Genomic DNA, 25,567 nt, shown 5'->3' with positions numbered 1-25,567 from the left:
GGCCATCTCACCTTCACTGATGCGAGGTCTTGCTTCCCTCATTCATTGCAGCACGCTCAGTGTTGATCCGGCGCCATGACTGCCTTGCCCCTTTTAAGATTCGGGGATATGTAAGTCTGGTCTGTCTAAGCGGCCACGTTTAAGAGATAGGCCAGGAGCCTTATCTAATCGGGAGCGGCAATTCCTATTACGCAACACCTTGGGTTTAACTGTTGGTATCCTAAGAAATCCCTCAGCAGTATCAGCACCTTGTCCCTCGCACACAGCCACAACCCCCCACCTTGGCAGGGCCCGCAGAGCATCTGATTAGTCCTCACCTTCTAACAAACAAACGATCCCATATACGTGCAGAATAAGTACTCGAAATTCCAGCAAGCTGTTCTGCCATTTCCCTTACTGCCCAATTCTCAGTTTCTCTCGGGTTGCTGCACAAAGTTTTACCCGCCAGAGCAAACCACGCTCGAAAATGTGGAAGCCTCGACTGAACTTCATCACCTTGCACTGTGTGTCACCAATGTCCATGACTACCTTGCCTTACCTTAGTTATTACTTTTCAGATCGGGCTAACGGCGAATCATCCTTTCAGATGCATACATAATCACGCTCAGCCTCTTAGGCTTACTCATTCTCTATCCATACGGCAACCTGTCGGCCGTAGATGCTTACTTCTTCGGAGCCAGCAGTTCGACTGAGTCGGGACTCAATACGTTCGTGCCCGACATCCCAAGACAGTAGTCTCGTTGCCCGCTAATTGATTTGTGTAGTGTCGATGTTAAGGACTTGAAGCTGTACCAACAGCTGTACATTTATTTCACCCCCATCATTGCCAATCTGGGATTTGTCAACATTATCGTTGTTGTCGTCCGTATCTATTGGTTTGAGAAACGCCTCAAGCGACTTAGTACAGTGCCCTCGTTGCGTCTGGTGACAACTATGGTTCTGACGTTCATGAAGCTCCGCCTCCGCCCCGTACGGATCCCGAGACTATTGATTTACCTGGCCGTGAGAACGACCCCAAGGTTCGACACTACGAGGATTCCAATCGCCGTCAGGCTACGCCACCACCAGCTACTACCGGTGATTCCAGTCCGGATGACACGGGCGAATCCCAACACGGAGTCTTGGCAGGGAATGAAGTACTAGTGAGAACAACTTCAACGGCCAAACCTGGGGACCGCTCGGATGCTGGCCCGGCTAGGACTACCAGCATTTCCTTTGCTCCTGACCCGCCTGGCCCACGAAATGATTCTAGGGTTCTATACATACCATCTCCTCGAGAACGGGATACAGGTGAGACTACCTACCAATCTCACAAAGTAGAAAATCCAAACGCTGATAAACGTACAGGGCATCCTATCCTAGAGCTAGACACAGCCTCTAATGATGACAATGACGGTAAGCCAGCCCTTGCATTCGAAATCGGAAACTCAAGTCTCAGTATTTTAATGATCTTAGGCGAACCTGCCAAGCCATTGGACGCGGATGCATCGACTGGGTTGACCCACCGGCGCAGCCATCTCGGAGAGTCAAGCACGTTAGTAACCGCCTCGGTTGACCGCATGGCCACGTCCATGTTCATCATCGGGCCGTCCCGCACTCGAAGCGCCGATAAGTCAAGCCCACCTCCTCGACATGCGGACCTGCCCTACTTGTCCAAGCACGCTACCGTTGGTCGAAACTCTGCTTTTCATAACTTGACGGCTCGCGACCGTGAACAGTTGGGCGGCATTGAGTATCGGAGTTTGAAGTTGCTCCTGAAGATCGTCATCGGCAAGACCACTCATTTCATTTAGGTTGCGCTACAATATCGCATCAAGACTCATCTGTTGTGCAGGTTACTTCTTCGGTCTCCATCTCTTCGGTGTCATTTGCCTCGTTCCATGGATTCAGCACGCAGATCGCAAGTACACCGATTATCTTGACGAGATGGGGCTGAATAAGATCTGGTGGTAAGTATTAATAATCGTTGCGGCCCACTGCAGCCTACATTGTCTCATAAAGCTCCAGGGCGTTTTACTCGGCACAAACTATGGTCGATAATCTCGGTTTCGCTCTTACGCCAGACTCCATGGCCCGCTTCAAGGACGCGACATGGCCAATGCTCGTCATGACATTCCTGGCGTTCGCAGGGAACACCTGCTACCCAATTTTCCTACGCCTCGTCATCTGGACAATGTCCAGATTGGTGCCGAGCAGCTCCTCCATCAGAGAGCCGCTTCGATTCTTGTTGGATCATCCTCGACGCTGCTATACTCTCCTCTTCCCCAGCCGCCCAACCTGGATTCTTTTCGGAATCCTGTTCGCATTGAATTTCGTCGACGTTCTCCTTATTGTTGTCCTCGATCTCGACAATCCAGCTGTCAATGATCTTCCGATGGGTCCGCGTATACTCTCCGCACTCTTCCAGGCTGCCTCATCTAGACATACTGGTACATCTACGTTGAATCTCGCAGCAGTCAGCCCAGGGGTGCAGTTCAGTTTGCTGGTGATGATGTACATCTCGGTATACCCCATCGCCATCAGCATACGTGCTTCAAACACATACGAGGAGAGATCACTAGGCATCTATTATGGCGATGTGGACGCGAACGCGAACGAGCACAACGCGAGATCGTACATCTTGGCCCACATGCAGAATCAGCTCTCATTCGACTTGTGGTACATGTTTCTGGGCATCTTTTGCATTTGCGTTGCCGAGGCCGACAGGATCGCTGACGTTAACGAACCGGTGCGTATTTCTGCCTCCCCATCCCCCCGTCTCCAAGACGTACAGTAACTAAAGCTCTCCCGCCAGGCATTCGCCATATTTCCGATATTTTTTGAAGTTGTGTCGGCTTAGTATGTTATGTACCCACTCATTCCACCTGTCTCCTAACCAGACTTACTGAACTTGACGAACAGCGGCAACGTTGGGCTTAGCATTGGCCATCCAGCCGTCCTAACCTCTCTCTGCGGCCAGTTCACTACATTTAGCAAACTAGTCATCTGTGCCATGATGATTCGTGGCCGACATCGGGGCATGCCGTACGCTCTTGACCGGGCTATCATACTGCCTGACGTGGATGTCGCTGGTGAATCAAGTGAGGAGCGTGACCGGAGCCAAGGCGTCAGGGCGGTCCTAAAACTTAAACATGCTCATACTGCTTGACACTGGTGTATGACGCGGCAGGACGTTCCGGTCTCGGAAGGCCCACGAAGAGGATAAGTTGGGTGGTGCGCTTGGTACGAGTGAACTGCTGGGGCGGATGCGTTATAGAAGAACTTGAGACTGTTATGTAGTGAAGGACATGTTCCAACCTTGTTCCCATTGGTTGTGGAGCGCTGCAGGCTCTACGTAGCCGGCGTTGTGTAGCTAACTTCGCGGGCCCCGCTGAGCGAGTCGCGATAGTCGGTTTGAGGCTTTTTGGGGGCGGCTGATATTGGCCCACGTTTTACATGCTGATATATGTCAGTAGGTACAGTACTATGATGTATCGCCAAGTAAATAAAGCGGCATTCTGCTTGTATGATTCCTCCGACAGTGCGACGATAGGTAGAATGTACAACTTAGTCCTGCCCTGGTATGCAATGTAAACCAATCCCAAGATAGGGTCCGATGATGATATTGTCAAGGCTTTCCATAAGATTCCAGCAACTTAATAATAGTGCCGTTTTCCAAAACCCTAGCCACCGACAGAGGCGACCGATCGTCCACGCACAAGGTTGGCACAGCGCCCTTCTCGAGTAGCAACCTAACAGCAGTTTCGTCCCCTCTTTCCACAGCTCGCATAAGCGGTGTCTAGTCATCGTTGAATAAACGTCACTTAGAAGAAACGACTGAGATGACTTACTCTCTATAACAGCCGCAAAAAGATAGTATTAGTAACTACCTTAATATTACTAGGTCCAGGCTCACTTACCTTCTATAATAGCCACAAGAACCTAGTATTAGTAACCACATTAATATTACTAGGTCCAGATTCACTTACTATCTATAACAGCCACGAGAACCTAGTATTAGTAACCACATTAATATTACTAGGTCCAGACTCACTCTATATAACAGCCACGAGAAGCCAACGTCAGCAAAACAATCCTCTAATCTTTCGTGGTTCGATATACTTACTAAGTAATACACGTAGTTGATATTTGAGGTTTCAGCGAGTAGCATCCGGAGGCTCATTTCGGAGCCACCTTGGATTGCCCAGGCCAATGGTGTGCCACCACCACGGTCTCCCGCTTCAACATCCGCCCCGTTCTTCAGCAGAACTGATATCAGTCCCACGTGCCCACCCATCGCAGCCCAGTGCAATGCTGTCGCTCCAGAACCATCCCGAGCGTTAATGCCAACCTTCGTGAGTAGCATGTTTACTACTGCAGTGTGTCCATTCTCCGCTGCGTGTGATAGTGGGGTTTGACCAGAACGATCTTTCACCTCAACGTCGACCCTGTCTGTGCCGAGGAGGAGCTCGACAACTGCCTCATCGCCCTCACTTGCAGCGGAAAGCAGTAACTTCTTGATAATGTCGTCCACTGAGTCAACCTGCGTCTTTTTCCTGAACAATAGCTCAGCCACCTCCTTATGTCCGCTACAAATGGCGTATGATAAAGGCGTCCCCCAAATCTCGTCCTTCAAATCCACTTTGGCCCCCGCTTTGATGAGCAGCTTGACAACAGCCACGTTTCCACTCCAGACTGCATATGTCAAGGGAGTCCGGCCGTATTTATCCGCCGAGTTTACTCTGTCCGTCCCGCGGAAACGTTGTTTGACCCTCTCTAGCCCGGAACCGATGCGTTCGATCAGGCGGTTGACAACGACCTCGAAGCTGTTTCCTGCAGCCCAAGGTAACGCCGATCTCTGGTGTGTATTGTCCGGGAATCTAAGTCGCTGCCGTCTTCCTTCCGCAGACACTCCACGGCTGTTTCCAGACCGAAATAGGATGCAGCCATGAGGCTGGTGAACCCTTGGGGGAAATCGGTATTTATCGTCGTCCAATAGATCTTGAACCAGATCAGGAAACGATTCGAACTCGTGTCGCAGATGCTCAATATCGATTGTGTCATGGCCTTCTTCATTTCGTCCGGCGAATTACGAAGGTGAGCAGCCCAATTCTTGGCCGAGTAGTCAAGGAAGACATAATCTTCGGCGTATTTGGAAGGCGATTTATCTTTGCCGAGAGGGTAAGACTCGAACTCCCTGAGGAGCAAGTGCCAGATACAGATTGTGGCGAGAATGCCATAGGATTCCTGCGGCCGTAGCGAGTGTTTCCATTTGAGAGTGCCGGGGACGCTCTGGGGAGAGTTTACCCTGGCATTCCAAACTAGGAATTCCCTCGCAGTTTGGTGGAGGAGGTAGATCTTGGAGTCGTTGATCGTCACAAAGAGCCCGCAGATATGTCGCACAACCCTGCGGAAACGGTTCTCGGGCTCGAGATCGAGGTCGTTATAGGTTCGATGACTCTCTTTTAGAGCAAACGCCAAGCTCATCTCTCGTACGGTCAGTGGCCGTGCTGCCGCCACAATGATGTGGAGTATCTTCAAGGCCATCTCAGGATCGCCACTCTTGGAAAGAATCCTGTTGTATGCATCGTCGACCGTTTTCGGGAGCTCGGAGGTGATCTTTACTATTTGATCCCCATCAACGCGGACAGTGTTCTCGAAAATGTCCAGCGTAAGGTGAACCCATAGGTATGTTCGGTTAGGGACACGCATGAGTCGTTCCAAGAGCGCGCCTTGCTCCTTTTCCGTGAGCGTTAGTTGAGTTCCAATATCCTTCACCCTGGCTTTAATGAAAACGCTAATCTCCCCAGAGATCTTTTCCATCTCAACGTCGCTTTCCCCACTCAAGTGAATTACCGGTAACTCTGCGAGGTAAAGACGCTGAAAGTTACGGCGAATTTCCTTGTAGGGTCGGCTCGTAAGGAGAAACTTCAAACTGAAGTCCGTCGCAGTCCCATATAGATTGCATAGCGCCTTAGCAAGCTGAGACTGTCCTTGAGCTTGGCATTCATCGAGCGCATCTAGAAGACAGATGATTTCGCCCGCGTCCTCATCCTTTGCGACGTTGACAAGCATTTGTCATAGTCCACTGAATGATCCGGTGAAAGTTTCCCCGCCAGCGTCAAACTGATCGAGAACTGCATCCGAGAGTAGGGCGCGTTTTTGCGTGAAGAGTTGGTGCAGAATGCAACAGAGAGCACCCGTCACACTTGTCTGGTCCTCAAAACCGTCCTTGAAGAAGAAGTAGCACACTGTCCTGGACTTGACGGTCTGAAGGACGGAATCGACTAGATGTTTTGCCAAAACAGACTTTCCGCATCCAGGATCGGCCGAGACCCAAAGCATTCTTGACGACTTGCTTTCTTGCCAATCTCGAAAGAGCCGATGAGACACAAACCAGTCACAAGTCCCTTCGACCCGATCTGGATTCACGTCCTTTCGATTTTGGTACGGTGATGTGTAGAGGCGTCTCAGAATCTCCTTTTCCTTCTCTTTTCGAGCCCGGCTCTCTCGACCACCGGATCTGCGGGTTATCTCCTCTTTCAATCGCCTGAATGCGTTCTTTTCGCCTTCGCTGTAGATCAATGGCATGGAGATATCAAATATGCCTAGCAGCGAGTACGCTTTGTCTTCTTCGCGTGTTGTCTTACGCTTCTCGATCCATGCCATCCGCTCGGAAACACTGAAATCAGAAAGAGGGCTGCCTCGGAGGGCTGCCAGGGGGATCCTCGTCACATAGTGAATAAGCTGTTCCAGAGAATTTCTATCCCCCAAGCGCACGCCCTCACGGGAGAAGAATTCAACAGACGGCGGGGCAATGAGATCTTGGAGAGTCCATCCGCGGGTGAACCACTTGCTCGCTCGAAAGGTTGGTTCCCAGTTGGATTCGTTGCTGGCATCTGAAGGATCTGTGGAGACGTCGGCGAGATAGACATAGCATCTGGCCGCACCGCGGTACCAACGAAACATGGAATTGATAGCCTCCTGAAGCTCGGTGTTGTTGGGTTTGTCGATACAACATGTATCGACCCAAAAAAACTGTAAACCATCGCGCCTGGCTTGATCTCCGCAGAACTGGATCTTGGCGTGGCCGGCTTTATTTTTGCCCTTAGCCTCCACAATGTCTTCGAAGAGGACCTCTTCTTCGCCCCATGTGTGTGAAAGTATCGCATACGGGGGAGTATTGTCGCTAGGGAGGTCCGCCGTTAAGCGGATCTCGTCGGCAGTATCGTATTTCAGGAGGCGCATTGTACGTGACCACCGTGTTTAGCCCAGGGGCAGCTACTTCGACGATAGGGGGCCTGTGTCGGTGCTGGGCGGGAAAAAGGGGGAGGGATGCGGGGCGGACACGGTCTATAAGGCAAATAGGTGGTATTTCGTGAAATCTGCAGCGGTAGGAAAATCGGCCTCAGAATACGGTCGTAGCAATAAACATTGGATAATTCAGATCAGAATTACCTATCGTAAAACGCTTGCGGAGGGTTGATGATTGAAGATTGCAGAGCAGCCAACTCAGGCTCAAGCGACGAAAGGTCCACCGCAAAGCTGATACCGCCTTTCGCTCTCGATGGAGAAAAAGAGGGAAGCTGGTCTCGCGGATTCCCGTAGTCGCCGCCGGTCTGGTCTGTAACGGTGATTCGAGTCCCACAGGCAGGGATGTAAACCGCAGTGTACTTCAGCTGTTGTTATTGAAGTTGTCAGTTGCTGTTGTCTCTGCATCTCTGGTCTTTCTGGCCTTGATCATTTACCCCACGTGTTGGGCTTCGACGCGGTTTTGGCGCCTAGCCGGCTGGTGCCAAGTGCGCATGTCTGGCAACCATCCGCGAAACGCCACAGAGGGATTGGATTTCTGAGAAATGACAGTGAAAGGCTGCCTTCTTCAGGGTGAAGACGATGCAGACATGATCTGCTCCTGGTGGCCGGTGGTGAGTTGGCAAAGAGCACAGTTCACTCGCCTACGAGGTTTGTCGTGCGCTAGGTGCCCATTGTGACTGGAGGCTGCCAGTACCAAGATTCAGCGGTTTCTGGAGGTCCTGGTGCTCGAGGAATAGCTGAATTGGCTCCAGTTCTGCTTGATAGCGTTAATGGATACGGTCGCGTAGAAGCCCAAGCCTCAGTTGTACCTGCGTCGAGGTACATATACTTGGAGGGGGCCCAGTCGATCGGTCTACTTCTAGGGGGCGTGTTGAATGCTCCCAAGACGGTCTAGCTGGGCTTGCGGCTGGTGACCCGTACATTGACGGTGATGGTGCCGTTGGCTACCAACTTGAAGAGGGTAATCTTGACACTGCCGACGAGCCTGATGCGCGGCTCAGGATCTACATCCCTCTGGGCGAAGGCGCCTAAGATGTGTGCATCCAGCAAACCCTCCCGCAAAAGTTAGCGGTGTGGATAATGACGAAGCCTGGCGGGAGCGAACCAATGCCTGTCGAGGAAACCTTCAGAAAAAGAGCTATACAAAGTGTGGGTAAGCTCCAAGGTCTGGGGCGGGCCGTTGACGAGAGGACGTGCTCCAACGGGGAGAAGGGCACAGCAACTGCAAATCCAATGACTATGGACATCGGCCGTGTCGTCTCTGGAAGCAGCGAAGGATTAACGCCGGGCAATTTCCACACACCCAGCATTGTAGTCCCTGGTGACGGTATCATATGTACGGGTTCCGGGGGCGCTACCAAACGCACCGGGTAGCGCCTCTCCTGAAACCATGTTCTCCTTCGTAAGTGCTACGTCTATGACCGCTCCCATCCTCTTGTGGCTTGCTGCAGCCTTTCGCGGGGCCTACCAACGTAGAGCCCTACATCAGTGGCACCCTGATCAAAAAAAGCCTCAGCCTCCTGGCGAACAGAGCAATTGATATCATCGGCTCCGTACCTTAGACTAGCATGTAGTGGACGCGTCCGAAAACGGCCTTTGGATGTATCACGTATACCTCCCGCTCCCAATGGCGTCTATAGTTCTAGGCGGATCTGCCTTAACCGCTCGCTGGTTAGGCAAATCTCGGATACTGTAGCCTCCGGCGAGGTTTTGTCGGGTCTAACTCGACAAACGAGCTATAGAAGACCAAGATACCGTGGGACGTATGCAGCAGACTTCGTGTTGAAACTCCGGGCGTGTAGAAGCATATAGAACAAAGTATATGCAGCGCTAACCTAATGGAGGGTATGGTTGAACATGGGACACCTCTCATTCAGGGTATTTTGATTTAGGGTGTCCGTGAAACAGCGGAACAAGGTATGTTATTTATAGGGCCCTGAGAACCTCCTCGCGTAGATTGGACCAAACACAACAATATGACCACGATCACCGGCTTTGAGATACATATCTATTAAAGTTGCAAACCTATCGATTCTGGCCGGGGAGATTTTGAGCTTGTTCTCAATTCGGACGGGGCTAATGCCCGGACAGAAGGGTGGAAGAAATGGAGCTGCGTTGTTGTTAGGATGCGGAGAGTCCTTAAGGATCGGGAGATGCCGATCGTGTAGAGGACGCATTATTGCCTTATAATTTCTCCCGTGACAGGTTCTAGCGCGGCTGACGGCACTCTCTACAAAAGAATAGGGGTTGGCAAGGTGATAGGCCGGTTCATCGGTGAGCGCTTAAGGTCTAGGGTAAGTTGTGGTGCGCTAAACGCGTGACCCTATCAATCTTCGCCCATGGTGCCGCTACTTGAATCCGGCGGCTGTGGGTGAGTTTGGAGACCGGAACACCCAGGCAGCCGACGTGGGCGCATACAGAATCGCAACCAACTGCACCACTTTACCGACGGTTGGGTTGGGTTGGGGGGAGGGGGGGATTCCTCGTTTGCTGATACGAAGCAAGAGCGGATTCCGTGCAGATCAAGCTACGTAACTGGTAGGTACCACTAGCATTAATAGTTCTTGATTAAGGCGTATTCACTCAGCTGCTTCACTCCATACTACCACCCTATCCATTAAAACTTTGATCGCAACGTACGTAAGCCCAGCCTGAAAACGTTCAACTGCATCGATCTCCCCAGCGTTTGTGCCACCGTCCTCTTCATCTTGGCGGTCTCGGTAACATCCGCACCGCCGCTCCCCTCCTCACCTTGGGCCCACTACCAACACTACTCCCAGCCTCAAAATGACCCAGCAATTGCTCAAACAGGGTTGTGTTCCCCAACACACTGCCGAGTGTGTCCAGCAAAGGGAGCTCCGAACCATTCGTGCCGCCTGCCAGCACGCCGCTGAGGACGCCAAGCAGCAGCGTCGTGGCCGGGACGCGGAAAGGGATGCGCTTCTGGTTGAGCACGCCCTCGACGTAACCGATGCGCTGGCCGTTGTGGAAGGTGGAATTGCCCACGGCGTGGAGCTCGATCATGCCGTTGGCGAGGGCATCGCGCTGCGTTTCTATGAAGGCGGCGAGGTTGGGCACCAGCTGGTCAAAGTAGAAGTCGCCATTGAAGGGCGGCGTGTTGTTACCCGGCTTCAGGTCGAGGTTGTAGATGCGCACCATCCCCAGGTTGACGTCGTCGGCCATCACGTTGAACGTCACGTTGCCCAGCCCCAGCGTCAGCACCCCGGCGTTGGGGATATCGAGGGTGCCCCTCATGTTGTGTCCGGACGGCCCCGGCGGGATGGTAAACTGCATATCCCGGACGCCAAAGCCCTTCAGGTAGTTGAGTCCTTGTACCTTTATGGCCTTGTCCAGGTCGACTTGGTAGTCCAAAGCGCCAAGGTGAGCGCTCAGACTGTCGGCCTTGATGCGGAGCTCGACTGCCTCTTTGTCGAAGAACTCGCTGAACCATGCGACGAGTTGGGTGTGATCCAAGACATCGACGACTTGGTTAGGAATGAGGACGTCGGTTTCGTGGTTGATGTACTGCTCTGGCATCTGGAGCTTCAGGAAGGGCGTCCCGGCAGCGCCGTCGGCTGCTGGCCGGAGTAAGCTGAGCGGGGAGGGATCGATCCTAACAGCCAATGGGGTGTCCAGCGAGGTGTCGAGAGTGATGTGCAGACGCGTTGGGTCGGTAAAGTTGAGAGCGCCTCCTTTCACGGGAAGCTCTTGGTCATCGACGATGTTCCTGATGATGGTTGGTATGATAACTTTGAACCTTGAATTAAATCTGTGGTTAGGCTCAGATCGACTGTTTTCGGCCACGGAGACGCGCTTACAAGATGGGCAATAATATTGCGAGCAAGATGACAACAACAATCAGGTAAATCCACCATCTACGCCGGAAATGTTGCTTTACTTTTTGCCAGATGGAAACCGCACCCGGCTGTTCCTTGGAGCGAACACCATCATCGAACGACGAGGCAGCGTCGTGGACATTGTCCGCTCGAGGCTCTGCCCCATTCGCAGCGGTGCTTTCCGGCCCTCCGCCGGGATGCGTGGCCATGGCTTCGAGGCAAGAGACTCGTTGAGAATTCAAGGGCGAAGAAACCTCAGGGTTTGGGGCTGGTGGTAAATGCTGGTGTTATCACGACTGGTCAACAAGGCAAAGAGGCACCGACACACCGTGGTCCGTGGCCTTGTCAGCCTCGACTGAGACGCATGGTACGTAAGGGGAATAACCGGGCGTCAACAACCTGAACGGCGCTGGATGGAGATCACCATGTCCGGTACTTGATTCCAACAAGTGAATTGTGTGGTAACGATGCGATACTATCCGTGATGGCAATTACCAAGAGAACTGTCCTACTTTTGCATCGCATCACATGTATCCGGAGCAAGGTCCTCTCACCGCAGCCGACAGGGACACACGATAACGCGCTCTCGGTTCAATGGGTTCACCTCAAAGTGGTTTAGCTTGCGATATGCCGATGTGGAGATGAGGTAGCATTCTCCAACCCCAAGCGATCGCGTGACTCCCGTCGCGTCGATCTTCCCCGCACTCCGCCGCCGAGGTGACGAGGTCCTCGCCGGGAGGTGCTAAACTCCGGAGAAAACTGTGGGCAAGCATCCTATTTGTTGGAACCCCCGATGTGTTGCTAATCCCCGTAAAATTGGTTCGGATTGACCCCGTTTTGGAAGACCAGAACATGGCCTCGGCCCTGTTTGCGACGGGTTGCCATTGCCGTGGATAGTTCTGGTGAAGGCTGAGCAAATTCTTGCAGCAGAGCGAAATGTGTAAGGTAGATATGGATTGGATAAGGTAATTATTCGCTGCGCACATGCTGGACGCCAATTGTGGTCGAAGACGAAAGCAGTACCTTAATATCCTGACTGGATCTCAGTCATCAATGGGTGCTTGGATCGCCATGTAAACCAGGTAAGTACCTACCTTAGGTTCACTGCTCTGTTTTCAAAGCATCGTCCCTCGCAGCAATAACGGAGAGACATTAGACACTACGTAAATTTGATACCTGACACCATGCCGCCAAACCAATCCACTCAAATGAGGTCTAGGTATCATCTATGAAACTGCCCATTCCCATATTTTGCTGAATCCATCCATCCTGCTCAAACCTTACCGCTTGCCTACAAACTCTTTCAAGACCGCATGGACGAGGTCGGCGATTGTTGCCACAAGCTTCAAAACAGTCAGACATTAGCCAAGAAATCCAATTAATTACACCCAGGCACACAAAGGAACAAAGAAACTTAACATACCGGTGTGGCGTCGTCGATGAGCTCCGATGTTTGCGTCACGAACGTCGTACTCAAGAGCGAGCCTGCATTGTTGAGAAGTCCGATAATGGCCTTTATGCTGGTCGGCGTGAGCAGCGGCATCAGCTGGTGGATGATGCCCTTGACATCAATCTGCTTGACGGCCTCGAGGACCGGCTTGATGGCATCGACCAGGCCGCTGAGATCGATGCCGTCCAGTTCCTTGAGCAGCGGCTGGATGATCTCGAACAGCCCGCCGATGTCGACCCCGTCGAGGGCGTTGATGAGAGGCCCCGCGCCGCCGATGAGCGTCTGTGTCTGGTTGACGAAGTTGGCCGTCAGGAGGGCCCCGGCGTTGTCGAGCAGGTTGACGACACCCGACATGGTCTCGGCCGTCAGCAAAGGCGAGAGGGCGCTGAGGATGGCCTGGAGATCGAGTTCGCCCAGCATCCCTAGCAGAGGCAGCAGTTGGCCGACGAGCTGAGCCAGGTCGATCTTGCCGAGCTCCTCGAGCAGAGGCGAGAGCTGCGCGAGGAGAGGCGACACTTGCTCGAGCAATGCTGCGAGATCGATCTGGCCGAGGGCGTCAAGCAAGGGCTGTAGCTGCTTGATTAGAGCTGCCAGGTTGACGGCCGCGAGCGCTGAGATTAGCGGGACCGCGTCGCCGATCAATGTCCTGGTATTGTCAACGAAGTCGCTCGTGAGCAGATTCTCGGCGTTGCCTAGGAGCCCGACAATGCCCGCGACGGAGTCTGGGGTGAGCAGCGGGCCGACGGAGGCCAACAGACCCTGGAGATCTAGCTTGCCAAGCTCGTCCAAGAGAGGCCCAACCTGGGCGAGGAGGGATTCCAGGTCGAGTCCGCTGAGGCTATCAAGGACCGGGCCGACCGTTGTAAGCAAGCCTTTCAGGCTGTCGACTGTGCTTGCGTCCAGAAGGTTCGCCGCGTTGTTGAGCAAGCCCACGATTCCTTGGATAGACTCGGGCGTCAGTAAAGGTGCAACGGCGTCCAGAATCCCCTCGAGGTCTACGGTAGCAAGCTTGTCGAGCAAGGGCGTGACTTTCTCGAGCAGTGGACCAACGGACTCCAGAAGACCGCCAATGCTGTTGACGAACTCAGCTGTCAGTAGAGCCTCGGCATTATTCAGTAATGTTATGATGCCTTGGACGGACTCTGGTGTAAGCAGAGGTCCGACAGCATCCAAGAGGCCTTCCAGGTCTAGACCCGCGAGTTTGTCGAGCAAGGACGTAACCTTGTCCAGCAGGGGCGTGACTTTCTCGAGCAGAGGTCCGACAGCATCCAAGAGGCCCTCCAGATCCAGACCCGCAAGCGTGTCAAGCAAGGGCGTAATCTTCTCGAGCAAGGGACCAACAGATCCTAGAAGGCTACCAATCTGCTCCACAAACTCGGCCGTGAGCAGGGCCCCGGCGTTGTCCAACAAAGTTACAATGCCTTGGATAGACTCGGGAGCAAGGAGAGGGGCTACCGCCTCGAGAAGGCCGCCGAGATCGACATCCTTGATCTGGTCCAGGAGGCCCTTGAGATCGAGTTCGGCGAGCAGGTCGATTAGCGGTCCGCCCTTCTGCAAAAGGCTCTGTATCAAGGCTGGCGCGGGCGGCTCCAGAGTCTGGGCGAGATAGATCATCGCATCGCGGAAGCCGTTGAAGAACTCGGCTGTGAGCAGGTCTCCCAGGGCTTTCAGGGTCTCGATGAAATCCTCAAGCGGCTTGAAGATACCTCTGAGCGCATCCCCAAAATCGCCCATAGCGACAAACTCTTCCGTGTGCACCGCATCGCTGGAGCTGGAATCGGAGCTAGAGCCGGAGTCTGTTGTTGTGATGTTCCGCCTCACGAATTTGGGGGTGAAGTGGCGTGGCTGCTCCCGCTGGCTTTTGAGGAGGGCGGTAAGCTCGGTCAGTGCGTCTGTCAGTTCCGACTTGGGAACGATGGCCAAGTTGTGCTTGTCCAGGAGCGCAACAAGCTCTCCCGGAGAGATTTGGTCAGGGGAACCGCTCGCGAGGAGGCCGACGGGGGCCGAGGCCGCAATGAGCAGCTTGGAGAACCGCATGGTGGCGTGGTGCGGATGAAGTTGACGTGCCTATATTGCGTCCCAGGAGATAGGTTGAGAAGAAGGTTTATCTGGGACAGACCCCACCCAGAGCCGCGGAGTGAGGATGGACGGGGTTCAGAGGCTTAGGTCGCGACCCGGGAGCAAAAAGGACGAAGCCAAGTTATTTCCAAGCCGAGTACTTATTGGCTTCATCGAATTTGGCTTAGGATCTTCCAACGAACATGGCAGACCTGCCACCCACACCGGGTCCTGGCTCTAGGGCTTACATCCGAGGCACGAACTGCTTTCTCCAAAGTCCAAAGTGGGTGGGTGCCAAGCATCTTCCCCCTTGGGCCCCCCGCCACACCCCCGGCCACCCCCGGGATCGGGGGATCGGGGTGCAATGTAATCTGGGGTACGGAGACCCGAGTAGTGTAGGATACCCCACAGATCGATGCTACCCCGCATGACTCCGTATCTGTACGGTATGTGCGTTTCCAAGGCATTGAGGTATTAGCGTGAGGTCTTCCTGACCCGGCTCGGCTTACCACCTGAGAGGCGGGCTATGCACCTCGCAAAATGGTCATCGGTTTGGTTTACCAATGGTGACTGTTTCTGTCCTGCTTCCAACCTTTGCGGCAACGAGGCTAACATTTGGTGCGATCTAGCCTGTGCAAATCGTACAGTGACAAGCTTTTTCCTACAAGCAATAGTAAGGTACCCTAGGTACCTTATTTAGTGTTCTCCGTTTCTCATCCGTCAGGTTCATGCTGAACAACTAATAGTACAGGTATCGGAACACCAATCCATTGACTAGGGCAGACAGAAGATGTTTACCCAGACATGACCAAACCAACTGGACATCCCAACCTAGGGCCTGGTCTCGCAGGAAGTCACTTAGTAGTACCTCCTATTTCGCTGCCTTGAAATCCACTGCACCGAGAGCGTCAATCACACCTGCTCGGTGATAGTACGTCCTTGCCCGAACGTATGGATCCAGCTTCCAGTGGCTCTCGCGTAACCGCTCTGCCAACTCACGCCTCTCGGTGACTTTCTGCTTGGCATCATCTGAACCGGGCTTCGCCTTGACCCATTCAAGTGACAGCTGCTCAAACTGGCGAATGAGCTCACTCCGTTCAGCTTGAACCTCCTCCTTCTTCTCTGACTGCATCCGCTCGTTCTCCCCTTCCACCGGCTCGATGTACTTGTACTCCCAGTTGTCCTTGCCGCCGTAGCACTTTTGCAGGTTCTCCTGCGCAATGAAGCGTGCCAAACCTGCGTTGCCGCTTGTGAAGTTGATCTTGGATGCGATGACTGGGTCCAGCCACGGTTTAATTATGTTCCAGACTCCTGCATTCTCGCACGGTTAGTATTAAAGAAGTCTCTCCAAAGTACGGTATGTTGGGTTGGGTTGGGTTGGGCTGGGAGAAGCTGTGTGACTGACCCCAAAATATGAACGGCGCGTTGTGGACGAGCACTACGCCCAGATATTCCGGGTACCTCGCCTCAAAAACTTGAACCAGAAACTTGACGACGTGGAAGTCCATGTTCTTGAGCCCGAATCCGGTGAGATCGAAGATGAGGCAAGACTTCTCGTTCGGGTGCCGGATCATGCTCCTGATGGTCTCGATGTTGTGCAGGACGAACATCTCCATGGACTCGGGCGACTGCAGCTTCGGGTCGTGCAGGCGAACCTTGATGATAAAAACGGGGCGGCCCTCATTGTCAGTGCCGCGGACGTATGCCTTGCCCGAGTGGTACTGCGCCATGAAGCTTTTCTCGTCGGCCGTCTGCTCTTTGGTCATGCCGACACTGTCGCCCTTGCGGATAATATCGTCCTCGAGCCGCCGCCCGTGGCGCCAGTTGACGGCAGACACGAGCATGGCCAGGGCCTTTTGCACGTCCCACTTGCGGGCACGGAGGAAGCGAAGCACCAGCACGTCTGGGTGGTCCGCGAGTATGAAGCTCCACAGTCGCTGTCGGAAGCCGTCGGCCGACTTGTCATTTAGGTGCTCCTGGAATTCGTGTGTCCGATCCGGCGTCTCATGGTGGATGCTCTCTTTGACGCCGCAAAGCCGGAGGAGATGGATCCATGCCTCCTGTAACTTGCGCTCCTCTTCGGCCGTCAGGTTGCCGAGATGCCCAGGAGGGACGATCACGGTGTCTTTGGACATGTTGAAGTTCAGCTTCAGAGACGTTGGTAAGGTTGTCAGCTAGTAGTACTAGTGGTAGTGACGTCAGGACGGGCCGTCTGGAAGCAGCTGTGTGCAAGATCAATGTTGGGATCGATATTTTACCATCGAGAGAGCAGCCTACCTACTAGTTGGATTGACCATGTGAGGGTCTGAAAGCTTGCTGCTGACTGCTATTCCCCCGCCATTAGTTAGAGCGTCTAAGCGGAGCTGATATCTCATGTTTCAACGAAGAGTCCCTGGTGCCAAGGACCGTCAAATCCGGAGGCAGGGCTCGGAAGGCAACCCCTAATTCGGATAAGTGGGAACTGTATGTCAAGTATGTAGGTCGCTGCGCGCTTCTGCACCCCGCACTCAGGCAAAGATCTCGAGCTCTTGCAGACTGAGTGGGGTAGAGTGGCAGACGACCCCCGCTGGGAACGATTGGGACAGGGGTGATTCGCGACGAGATCAACGACACGAGCACAAGGCAAGCATGGCATTGGCTGCTCACGGGCGACTTGTACAGTACTATACGTAGACATCGCGTTAACAGGGGTATTTAGGTAAGTATAGTACCGACTCACATGCCTCAGAGGCCGGGAGTAGATTAGGTGAAAACCACACAACCTTTGCTAGTGGTACCTATCTTACGTAGTGTCATCAAGGGAAATCAGAGCTCTGTTTTTATCTACTACCCCTATTGGCTATCAAGTGTACAGTGCCTACGAGAACTCCAAATCGGCCGATAGGCTGCCCCAGTTCGCCCTAGCCATATCCGCAAAGTAGTTCGTCTTCGCCGCCCAGACCCCGGTCCCGGCCTTGGGCAGCACATCCCTCGCCGGTTTGAGATAAGTCGATGTCAACGTCATCATGGGATTCTCCGGCATGGGCCGCGACGGCCGCGGCACCGCCACTGTAGCCCCCCTCGCCCGCATCTCCCGGAGGATGCGCACGAACAAGCGCGCACTGACATCGGCGCCCAGCGTCCACGATGCCGTCTCGTAGCCCGTCAGGAAGAGCAGGTTGGGCACGTCCTGCAGCATGGCCGCGCGCCACGCAAACTTGTCGGACCACTTGAACGGCCGGCCGTCAACCGCGAACCGGATTCCGCCGCCGAACCGGAGCTTCAGCCCCGTGGCAGTGACGATCACATCCGGGCGGAGGCTCTTGCCCGAGTCCAGCTCGACCGTCTCGTCGGTGGTGGTCTTGATGGTGTCCGTGACCACATCGGCCTTGCCGGACCGGAGCGCGGCAAAGAAGTCGCCATCGACACAGGCGCAGAAACGCTGTTCCCACGGGTTGTATCGCGGCTTGAAGTTGGGGTCCCACGGGATGTCGGGCGGCAGCTGCTTGATGGTCAGGCGCTTGATGATCAGCTTGGCCAGGCCGGGCCACGTCCGACAGAGCACGGTGGTCAGGTGGCTCCTGAAGAGCCACATGATGCGGTTAAGGTAGTGAGCAAGGCTGAGCGGGAGAATGGCGAAAAGCAGTGTCGAGAAGATGCTGTTTGACGGCAGGGAAAACACATAGCCGGGGCTTCTCTGCAGCATTGTGACGTGCTTGGCCTTCTCGGCCATGGATGGGAGAAGGGTGACAGCAGTGGCGCCGCTGCCAATGATCACGACATCCTTGCCGGTGTAGTCGTAGTCCTTGGGCCAGAACTGCGGGTGGATTACCTGGCCGGCAAAGTTCTCGATGCCCGGAATCACCGCCTCGAGAGGCTTCTCGTAGTCGTAGTAGCCCGTGCCCAGCAGCAGGAAGCGTGACCGGAACATGACGGGCTGGTCTTGTCCGGCCACAGCAACCTGAAGCTTCCAGATCTGTTCTGCCGAGCTCCAGTTTGCCGACACTACGCTGTGGCGGTAGAGGATGTGCTGGTCAATGCCCTGGGACTCGGCAGATTGCGTCATGTAGGTTTTGATCTGGTCGGCGGATGCGAGCGAGACATTGTGCTTCCACGGACTCCAGTGAAACCCAAAGGTGAAGATGTCCGAGTCTGATCGGATGCCGGGATAACGAAACAAGTCCCAAGTTCCTCCGAGCGAGTCCCGGCCCTCTAGAATAGCATAGCTTATGTCGGCCGGCCCTTCGGTTTGGATGCGGTACGCGGCGTTGATGCCTGAGATACCGGCGCCAATGATGACGATGTCGAAGAACTGGCCGTCGTCATCAAGCCGCCCGTTGGGGATGCCGTTGGCCATGGTGGTGCAGCGAGATCTGAAAAGGCTCTCGGAGACGTGTAACAAAGTGATGGAGCTCAGCAGCAAACCAGTGTGTCGCCCCAGGGACACTTGGACCTTGCTTACCTATTCTACTAGAACTCAAGGCCGGTAATTGGTACAGCGACAGGCATCCACGACTTCGTGTTCTCATGACTGTGTCTCGGAATGGGAAACGAAGGCCGAAATGAACACTACGAAAAACATTGCCGAGGCTTGGTCCCTCATGCCTGGACATCACCTGTATCGGACCGTCGCCACCCACAATTGGTACGTATAGGCTCTTTGCACGCACCTCTGGTTAGGACTCGATGCAGCTCGCAAGCCGATCGCCAAATGCCAGGCGACCGGTGGCACCCGAGGATTGGGAGCGATCCAGGGTCCTCGTTGTTGCCCGGGGGTTAGGATGCCTGAGTGGCGCCAGGATTCCACAATATGGGTCCTGGGTCGCAAACTCAGTACAGTTCGGGCTATTTAGCAGGCACATGTGCTCCATACATGATACGATACCCGTACAATTCGGTGTCTTTTCTGTGGTGGTCTGGTGGATCCCGAGGCGGCGGAGGCACCCGCGAGCAGCGTCAAGCACCGAAGGAGCGGGCATCGTCGGCGTCGCGTCACCGCCGCGTAGGTCGCCAGTCTGACATCATGGCTGTTGTGGAAGCTGGTGATTGCTACACGTACCCGCCGTGAATTGTGCAAAGGTAGTAGTAGTACGTAGTAACTGTCTTGGCTGGCGTGGGGGAAGAAGGTGGGGTCCTGGAACCATGCAATGGCACAGCAGCTCGGAAACTAAACCCAAAAGGGAACACAGTTCATCGCACATTACCTGTCCCTCATGCTCCGCATTCTCCGCATTCTGCACTCCGCACCCCGCACGACCGACTTCAACAAACCCCCTGGCTTTTCACGGCTTCGACTTGGGAATTTTATTATTATTATTTTATTTATTTTTCTTATCCCCTAAACCAAGAACCCCCTCCCCCCCCGCTCGTCGCATTGCCGTTATCCATTCCACGAAACTAGCTACACTTACCTCGGCGCGTCCCGCCCCAAGTCATGTATCTATCATATGAGGTTCGCGGGGACGATATTGGATCTCTTTATAATGAATGCATTCGTATTTCCTCACTCTACCGATTACGTACACGTATCACATCGGAAGCTATTCCACATCAAGGATACCCAACCCGGACCTCTCCGCCCACCTGCCCGCGAAACCAAGCTACCTGAGCTTCATGTCTGTCGTTGCCAAGAGGAACTCCCGTGCTTCTCTCGCCGCCGCCTCGGCCTCCCTCTCAAACCCAATCCTAGAACCCAGCAAGAGGATGTCATGGGGGCAGTGCCTCGACCCATCCAGGTGTACCTTCCAGCCCGTGTCCCCGTAGCGTTGCGCCACGAATTGGATGTCGTCCCAGAGCACCTCTCGGTCCCCGCCATGCACAAACATGGGCAAGCCGGCCACCGGCGGCTGGAACGGGTGGTGCAGCGGGGACAGGTATGGTCCCGAGGGGTCGACCGCCCCGTAGCCTGAGACCGAGGCGGCACCCCACTGGCCGAATCCCTTGTTGAGGTAGTCGGTTCTGTAGTTGGGCGAGTGGCGCATGTCCTGGTGGAGGGCCGCAGCCACGTCCACCCACGGCGACCAGAGCGCGACGGCGCCCGGGGCCGGGATGCCCAGCTCGGCACCGTGCTCGTGGAGGTACCGCAACAGGCCGAGGGCAATGGTTCCACCAGCCGAGTCGCCCGACAGGACGATTTGACGGGCCGGGATGCCCTTCTCGTGGAGCAGCCAGAGATAGGCCGTCAGAGCGTCTTGCACCGGGGCCGGGAATCGCCCGTTGCTGCCGCCGCTGGAGAGCCGGTATTGCGGCGTGCAGACAAACCGGCACCCCATATGCTGTATCAGGGTCCGCGCGAGATATCCCGTGTCCTCGTCGCGCCCATTGCCGATGGCGAACCCGCCGCCGTGGAAGTGCAGCGCCACGGTCAGCTCAGGCCGTATCAGTGCTGGAGGTGGCGGCCGCGCCGGTGTCCATGTTGTCCCAATGGCCTCGGGTTTGATGACTGCGTCAGACAGGGCGCCTTTGTAGAGCTTCGGCGATCGTGGATGCACCACTTCGAACCGGTTGCGTTCCCCGCGGGGGTAGAGTGTCAGTCGGTCTCCCCAGCGCAGGCGAGACCAGTAGAGAAGGACCAGCCTCACGACCCGCATACGGGCCGCTTGGTTAAGTGACCACTCTTTCGTCGGCCGCGTCCATGGGAACAAACACAAAAATACGTCGAGGGCGAAGCGAGCGAGCAGAAAAGGCGCCGTTAGGAGGGTGTAGCAGTACGTAAAGAGGAGCAATAAGCGAGTCTTGTCACTTTTGCTACCCAGCGGGAAGCTCACGCTCGGAGTCAGCATCTCTTTCGTGTTGGAAGTTGTCTGATGTCCGGAGCGGGGGTTGGTGCAGTGATGAGACGTTGAAACTTCATTCTTGTGTGGGTGAGGTCCCATTTTTGTATAAGAGGCGTTGCCGGGTGGGGAAAGCGCATGAAGAGCCGCTGACAGGGGTCGTTCCCATATCCCATGCGGCGGTGCTTGTCACCCTGATAGGACGCTGCATGAGTGAGGCTGGCCTCACTTTAAGTTAACTGCGAGTTATCGTCAAGCGCAGATCAAATGAAATGAGCTAGGCTAATGATAGGACATACAGCTTTCTCCAGCCATTAATCCAAGATTTTCAGATAGGTCTTTTCAATTTACGGCTCTCAGGCATTGAGTGCTATGCAACGAGTGCGGCCCAGAAAATCAGAGGACGGAACAAACTACTTTAGAATAACCATTTTACACTTGAGATATTTTATTTCAATTATTGCTCCTGGCTATCTGACCGGCAGATGTACCAAATTTGATATCCCATTAGTGCTGTCTTAAGGTACGGTAGGTATTTACGGCTTCACCGCCCCTCTCGCAACAGCGTCACGCACGAGCTCCTGGAGCCACGTCGGCCACCCCCTGATTCCAGATATGCCCGTTGCCGAGCTCGGGATTACCAGCTGACCGCCCCTCCTGCTTTTGATCCGAGCAACCACCTCATCCGCGATCAGGTCGCTTGTCAGCAGCCGGACCCCAGCGCGCTCGAGGCGGCCGGAAAAGTCGTCAAGGAGTGGCGTCTTGACAAAATTGGGGTGGACAACGGATGTCAGGACGTTCGGGGCCTTGTACTGGTGCTTGATCTCAGACGTAAGGGACTCGTGGAACGCCAGGGCTCCGGCCTTGGTCGCCGAGTAGTCGGCGGCCGTGGCCAGGGCGACAAAGGAGGCGATGCTCGCCACCGTCACGATGTGGCCCTTGTTGAGCTGGATCATGCGGGGGAGGAACTGCTGCGTCGTGAACCACATAGACATGAGATTGACGCCGAGTATCCTGCGCAGGAACTCCTCTTTGGTCTTAAGGATGGGCGTGGGTCGGGCGACGCCGGCGTTGTTGACGAGGATGGAAGCATGTCCGAGCTCACGGCGAACAGCATCTGCGGCTGCCGCGACGGACTCGGACGACGTCACGTCGCAATGGAAGAAGCGGATGCGCGCATTCCCCTGCAACTCCTTGGGCAGGTCCTGGATGTCGAGTACGGCGACTCGTACACCAAGGGCCGCGAGTCTCTCGACAATGCCCCTTCCGATGCCGCTCGAACCACCCGTGACCACGGCAATCTCGTTCTGCCAGTCCCAGCCCTTAGCCGCGAAGAAGCGCCAAGAATTGGAAGCCATGGTGCTCAGCCCCCGGTTCACTGTCCGGAGGAGGCTCAGGGTAAGGAGAAACCGCAGCGCTGTTATCGCAGGGGGATTTGGGAAAGATGAAAGCCATATCGCAACCTGCCCCGGGAGGTTTTTGGCAGTTGATGCGATTATATGGCGGACGGTATCCGGGTAATAGGTGACGGAGAGGAGGATCGGGCCTGAAAAGAAAGGCGAGAGGACCATACGGCCCACGGATGCGATCACATCGATGGCTGGAGAGTAGAGGAGTGAAGCCATGCCGAGTGAAGAAGGCTGGAGAGGACGAGGAGATGTGTTTAACCCTAAAGCTGATTGGGGCAGAAGATCCACAAGTGCACCCAGCAGAATAGGCTGTAGACGGGAGTGAGTCAACAAGCGCAAGGGGAACAAGCAAACTGAAGACCGTATCAAAATCCAGCAAGATATACGATCTCCATCTTCATGATCCGAAGGGGCATCTCTGATGAGAAAGTCTCGGTGTTGAGCCCATCTGCTGCCCCCTGTTAGAGAGATCTGCATCAGAGTTCCATCGGACCGGGATCTATCATCTGGACCCTTGCTCAACCTCGGCACGGCATCGCAAGCTAAACCACACGGAGTAAATTGCTCTTGGCGGTGACGACTCCTCGCATTCCCCTGCTCTCCAGTCGTTGACGGCGGCAATCAATACAGTGCCCAACTTGGGGCTCTCCCCCAGGTTTTGTACTCGGCCCATTATTTTCTCACCTCCACCTTCCGGCACAACCGGGGCCCGGCCCCAGGGCTACAGTTCCGTATCGCCTGTTCACAGCCAAGACGCGACTCTATCTAATCTGGTAACGATGGTATTCCCAGGGCACTTCAGCAGGGGGTGTTTGCGTTGTCGCCAGCGCAAAGTCAAGGTTGGTTCTGAATGCAACCCCTGAGGCACTTGGAGACTGACACGCAGCGGATGAAAGTGCGACGAAACCAGACCGTCATGTCGCCGTTGCTTCATCTACGGCAAGCCATGCACGGGTTACACGGATCAGTTCCAATTCAGACACCGCCGAACCTCCAGCTCAGTCACGGCCGCGGGTTCAGAACCGGCACCACAGGAATGCAAGGAAGGACAGTGGAGCCAGAGCCCGAGACGCCGAAGCTCTCAGCAACTTGAAGTGACGGAGAAGGCCGAAGAACAACAACTAGTACTAGTACAGCACCAGCAACAGAAAGAGCAACAGGCCGTGCAGAATGTAGCTTGGAGCCATGCTGTTGCCCGCGCGCCCGAGCCCTGCTACGACCACGTCTCTCTGTTCTATTTCATCCATCGCTTCGTATCACCTAACCCAGAGGATGGCTTTCCAGGCCACTTGAGCTTCCTCCCCAGCCTGTACGACTCCCACGGCCATGGCCTCCTCGAGGTGGCGACCCTAAGTGTGGCCCAGATGGCGGCTTACAACAAATTCGGCGGTGAGAAGTTCCGCGTACAGTCGTACAAGAATTATGGTCGCGCCATTCGGATGCTGCAAAGCATCATCGGGTCCGAAGACCAAGCCACCGACGACAAGGTGATTACGTCGATCTTGCTACTATGCGTGCTGAAAGACATTAGCGGCGAACGGCACGGCGGCCCAGGTGAACACGCTCCTGGGCTCTTTTATCTTGTCGAGAAACGCGGGCCGGAGCAGATTGCGACAAGTCGAGGGTCGGAACTCCTTTTCTTGTCCCTCATCCGGTTGGTGAGTAATACATAGCATGCCTCCCTATCCGCCCCCGGTTGTTTGGTCAAGTCAACTACTATAGTAGTAGGTAATCCTGACGGTCATTTCTGGCAGCAAGTCTATTCGTTCTTACATGACGACGACACTTACGTCGATCCCGGGGCCATCGCTACGGTCTGGGGCGCCTTCGACCCTCTTCTGCGCGCCCTGGGCATGATGTCGAGGACGCTGACGTTACGGCACAGGCTAATGTCGGGCCATACTTACCTCGACGCCGAAGAACAAGCATGCATAATACAGAGGTGCTCCGAAACACTCGACGAATTCCACCATTGGGACGTCGAGGCCGCAACCTATTGGCAGAGCATGTTCAAGGGGCGCGGTACGCCGACGGCGCTGGGCGAAGTTGCCTCTGGAACGACCCATTACGACGTCGAGACGGCCTGCACAATCATCCTGGTTCGGTCCGCGCGCCTCATATTACTGATGAGCAAGATCGCACATCACTACCTACAGGGACAACAGGACGCCATGGGCGCCATGTTAGCCGAGTACATCCCGTTCCTTGAGTTGGATGTCGCCGCAGTGATAGACGACATCCTAGCGAGCGTGCCGTACGCGCTCGGCGATGTCGGTCCCGGCGGACTCCCTGGGTCACTCGCGCACGACGGGGCTGCCGCCATAGTCATTGTCCACTCAATTCGGCTGGTGTCATCGTGCGCGTATCTGACGCCAGAGCAGAGCCGGAAGGCGATGGACGTTCTGGCACGGCTCAACGCCGGAATCGGGATTCGGGCTGCGGTGGGCATGGAGGAGGAGGACATCAACAGGTCGAGGTGGGCGCAGGAGCAGGTCGCTCTGCGGTCGCGGATACTGAGCCGGACCCTGGGATCGAGCCCCAGCAGCAGCTCGGCAGACGACCCAGTTTCTCCCATGGTTGCTACTTCACCGCAATGTACAGTGGTAGGCCAAGGCCAAGCTCGAATCCAGGCGGTGGATTTTGGATGCATGATCAGCTCTTGACCCCGGGGCTCCGCTCTCAACTGTAGGTAATACCTTACCTACTATAGCAAGTTCAGGAACTTTCTGGTCGCCTAGAATATCGATCTCTGTGTAACCATATCCTATG

At 54.9% G+C, this 25,567-nt stretch overlaps 10 protein-coding genes across 10 annotated transcripts; 2 read left to right on the top strand and 8 right to left on the bottom strand.

The window, feature by feature from the left end:
- Window positions 1-466: 466 nt before the first annotated feature.
- On the top strand, window positions 467-3,148 carry MFIFM68171_03403 (Potassium transport protein; the record flags this gene model as incomplete). The annotated part of the gene is made up of 10 exons (XM_071058824.1): window positions 467-503; window positions 587-707; window positions 765-901; window positions 955-1,290; window positions 1,348-1,395; window positions 1,456-1,770; window positions 1,835-1,949; window positions 2,008-2,728; window positions 2,795-2,838; window positions 2,902-3,148. 10 exons carry the CDS (start codon window positions 467-469, stop codon window positions 3,146-3,148), a joined length of 2,121 nt encoding a protein of 706 aa, XP_070914925.1.
- Window positions 3,149-3,960: 812 nt separating this feature from the next.
- MFIFM68171_03402 (NACHT-NTPase sigma domain-containing protein) lies at window positions 3,961-5,802 on the bottom strand (the record flags this gene model as incomplete). The annotated part of the gene is made up of 3 exons (XM_071058823.1): window positions 3,961-3,990; window positions 4,106-4,812; window positions 4,911-5,802. 3 exons carry the CDS (start codon window positions 5,800-5,802, stop codon window positions 3,961-3,963), a joined length of 1,629 nt encoding a protein of 542 aa, XP_070914924.1.
- Window positions 5,803-6,057: 255 nt separating this feature from the next.
- On the bottom strand, window positions 6,058-7,227 carry MFIFM68171_03401 (Heterokaryon incompatibility domain-containing protein; the record flags this gene model as incomplete). Its single annotated transcript, XM_071058822.1, has 1 exon — window positions 6,058-7,227. The coding sequence occupies one exon, from the start codon at window positions 7,225-7,227 to the stop codon at window positions 6,058-6,060; it is 1,170 nt and encodes a 389-aa protein (XP_070914923.1).
- Window positions 7,228-9,910: 2,683 nt separating this feature from the next.
- Window positions 9,911-11,338, bottom strand: MFIFM68171_03400 (DUF748 domain-containing protein; the record flags this gene model as incomplete). The annotated part of the gene is made up of 3 exons (XM_071058821.1): window positions 9,911-9,994; window positions 10,045-11,050; window positions 11,112-11,338. The coding sequence occupies 3 exons, from the start codon at window positions 11,336-11,338 to the stop codon at window positions 9,911-9,913; spliced, it is 1,317 nt and encodes a 438-aa protein (XP_070914922.1).
- Window positions 11,339-12,409: 1,071 nt separating this feature from the next.
- Window positions 12,410-14,616, bottom strand: MFIFM68171_03399 (Aggrecan core protein; the record flags this gene model as incomplete). The annotated part of the gene is made up of 2 exons (XM_071058820.1): window positions 12,410-12,472; window positions 12,553-14,616. 2 exons carry the CDS (start codon window positions 14,614-14,616, stop codon window positions 12,410-12,412), a joined length of 2,127 nt encoding a protein of 708 aa, XP_070914921.1.
- Window positions 14,617-15,508: 892 nt separating this feature from the next.
- MFIFM68171_03398 (CSR1-phosphatidylinositol transfer) lies at window positions 15,509-16,772 on the bottom strand (the record flags this gene model as incomplete). The annotated part of the gene is made up of 2 exons (XM_071058819.1): window positions 15,509-15,948; window positions 16,043-16,772. 2 exons carry the CDS (start codon window positions 16,770-16,772, stop codon window positions 15,509-15,511), a joined length of 1,170 nt encoding a protein of 389 aa, XP_070914920.1.
- A 722-nt stretch (window positions 16,773-17,494) lies between these two features.
- On the bottom strand, window positions 17,495-18,973 carry MFIFM68171_03397 (FAD-containing monooxygenase EthA; the record flags this gene model as incomplete). The annotated part of the gene is made up of 1 exon (XM_071058818.1): window positions 17,495-18,973. One exon carries the CDS (start codon window positions 18,971-18,973, stop codon window positions 17,495-17,497), a length of 1,479 nt encoding a protein of 492 aa, XP_070914919.1.
- A 1,243-nt stretch (window positions 18,974-20,216) lies between these two features.
- MFIFM68171_03396 (Moproductrpene epsilon-lactone hydrolase-like protein) lies at window positions 20,217-21,398 on the bottom strand (the record flags this gene model as incomplete). Its single annotated transcript, XM_071058817.1, has 1 exon — window positions 20,217-21,398. The coding sequence occupies one exon, from the start codon at window positions 21,396-21,398 to the stop codon at window positions 20,217-20,219; it is 1,182 nt and encodes a 393-aa protein (XP_070914918.1).
- A 527-nt stretch (window positions 21,399-21,925) lies between these two features.
- Window positions 21,926-23,014, bottom strand: MFIFM68171_03395 (A retinal short-chain dehydrogenase/reductase; the record flags this gene model as incomplete). Its single annotated transcript, XM_071058816.1, has 1 exon — window positions 21,926-23,014. One exon carries the CDS (start codon window positions 23,012-23,014, stop codon window positions 21,926-21,928), a length of 1,089 nt encoding a protein of 362 aa, XP_070914917.1.
- Window positions 23,015-23,577: 563 nt separating this feature from the next.
- Window positions 23,578-25,461, top strand: MFIFM68171_03394 (Sterol uptake control 2; the record flags this gene model as incomplete). Its single annotated transcript, XM_071058815.1, has 3 exons — window positions 23,578-23,637; window positions 23,695-24,456; window positions 24,553-25,461. 3 exons carry the CDS (start codon window positions 23,578-23,580, stop codon window positions 25,459-25,461), a joined length of 1,731 nt encoding a protein of 576 aa, XP_070914916.1.
- Window positions 25,462-25,567: the final 106 nt, after the last annotated feature.

This window comes from Madurella fahalii, assembly GCF_045866475.1.
Source record: "Madurella fahalii IFM 68171 DNA, scaffold_2, whole genome shotgun sequence".
Classification (NCBI taxonomy): domain Eukaryota; kingdom Fungi; phylum Ascomycota; class Sordariomycetes; order Sordariales; genus Madurella; species Madurella fahalii.
This window is presented reverse-complemented; position numbering and strand designations above follow the sequence as displayed.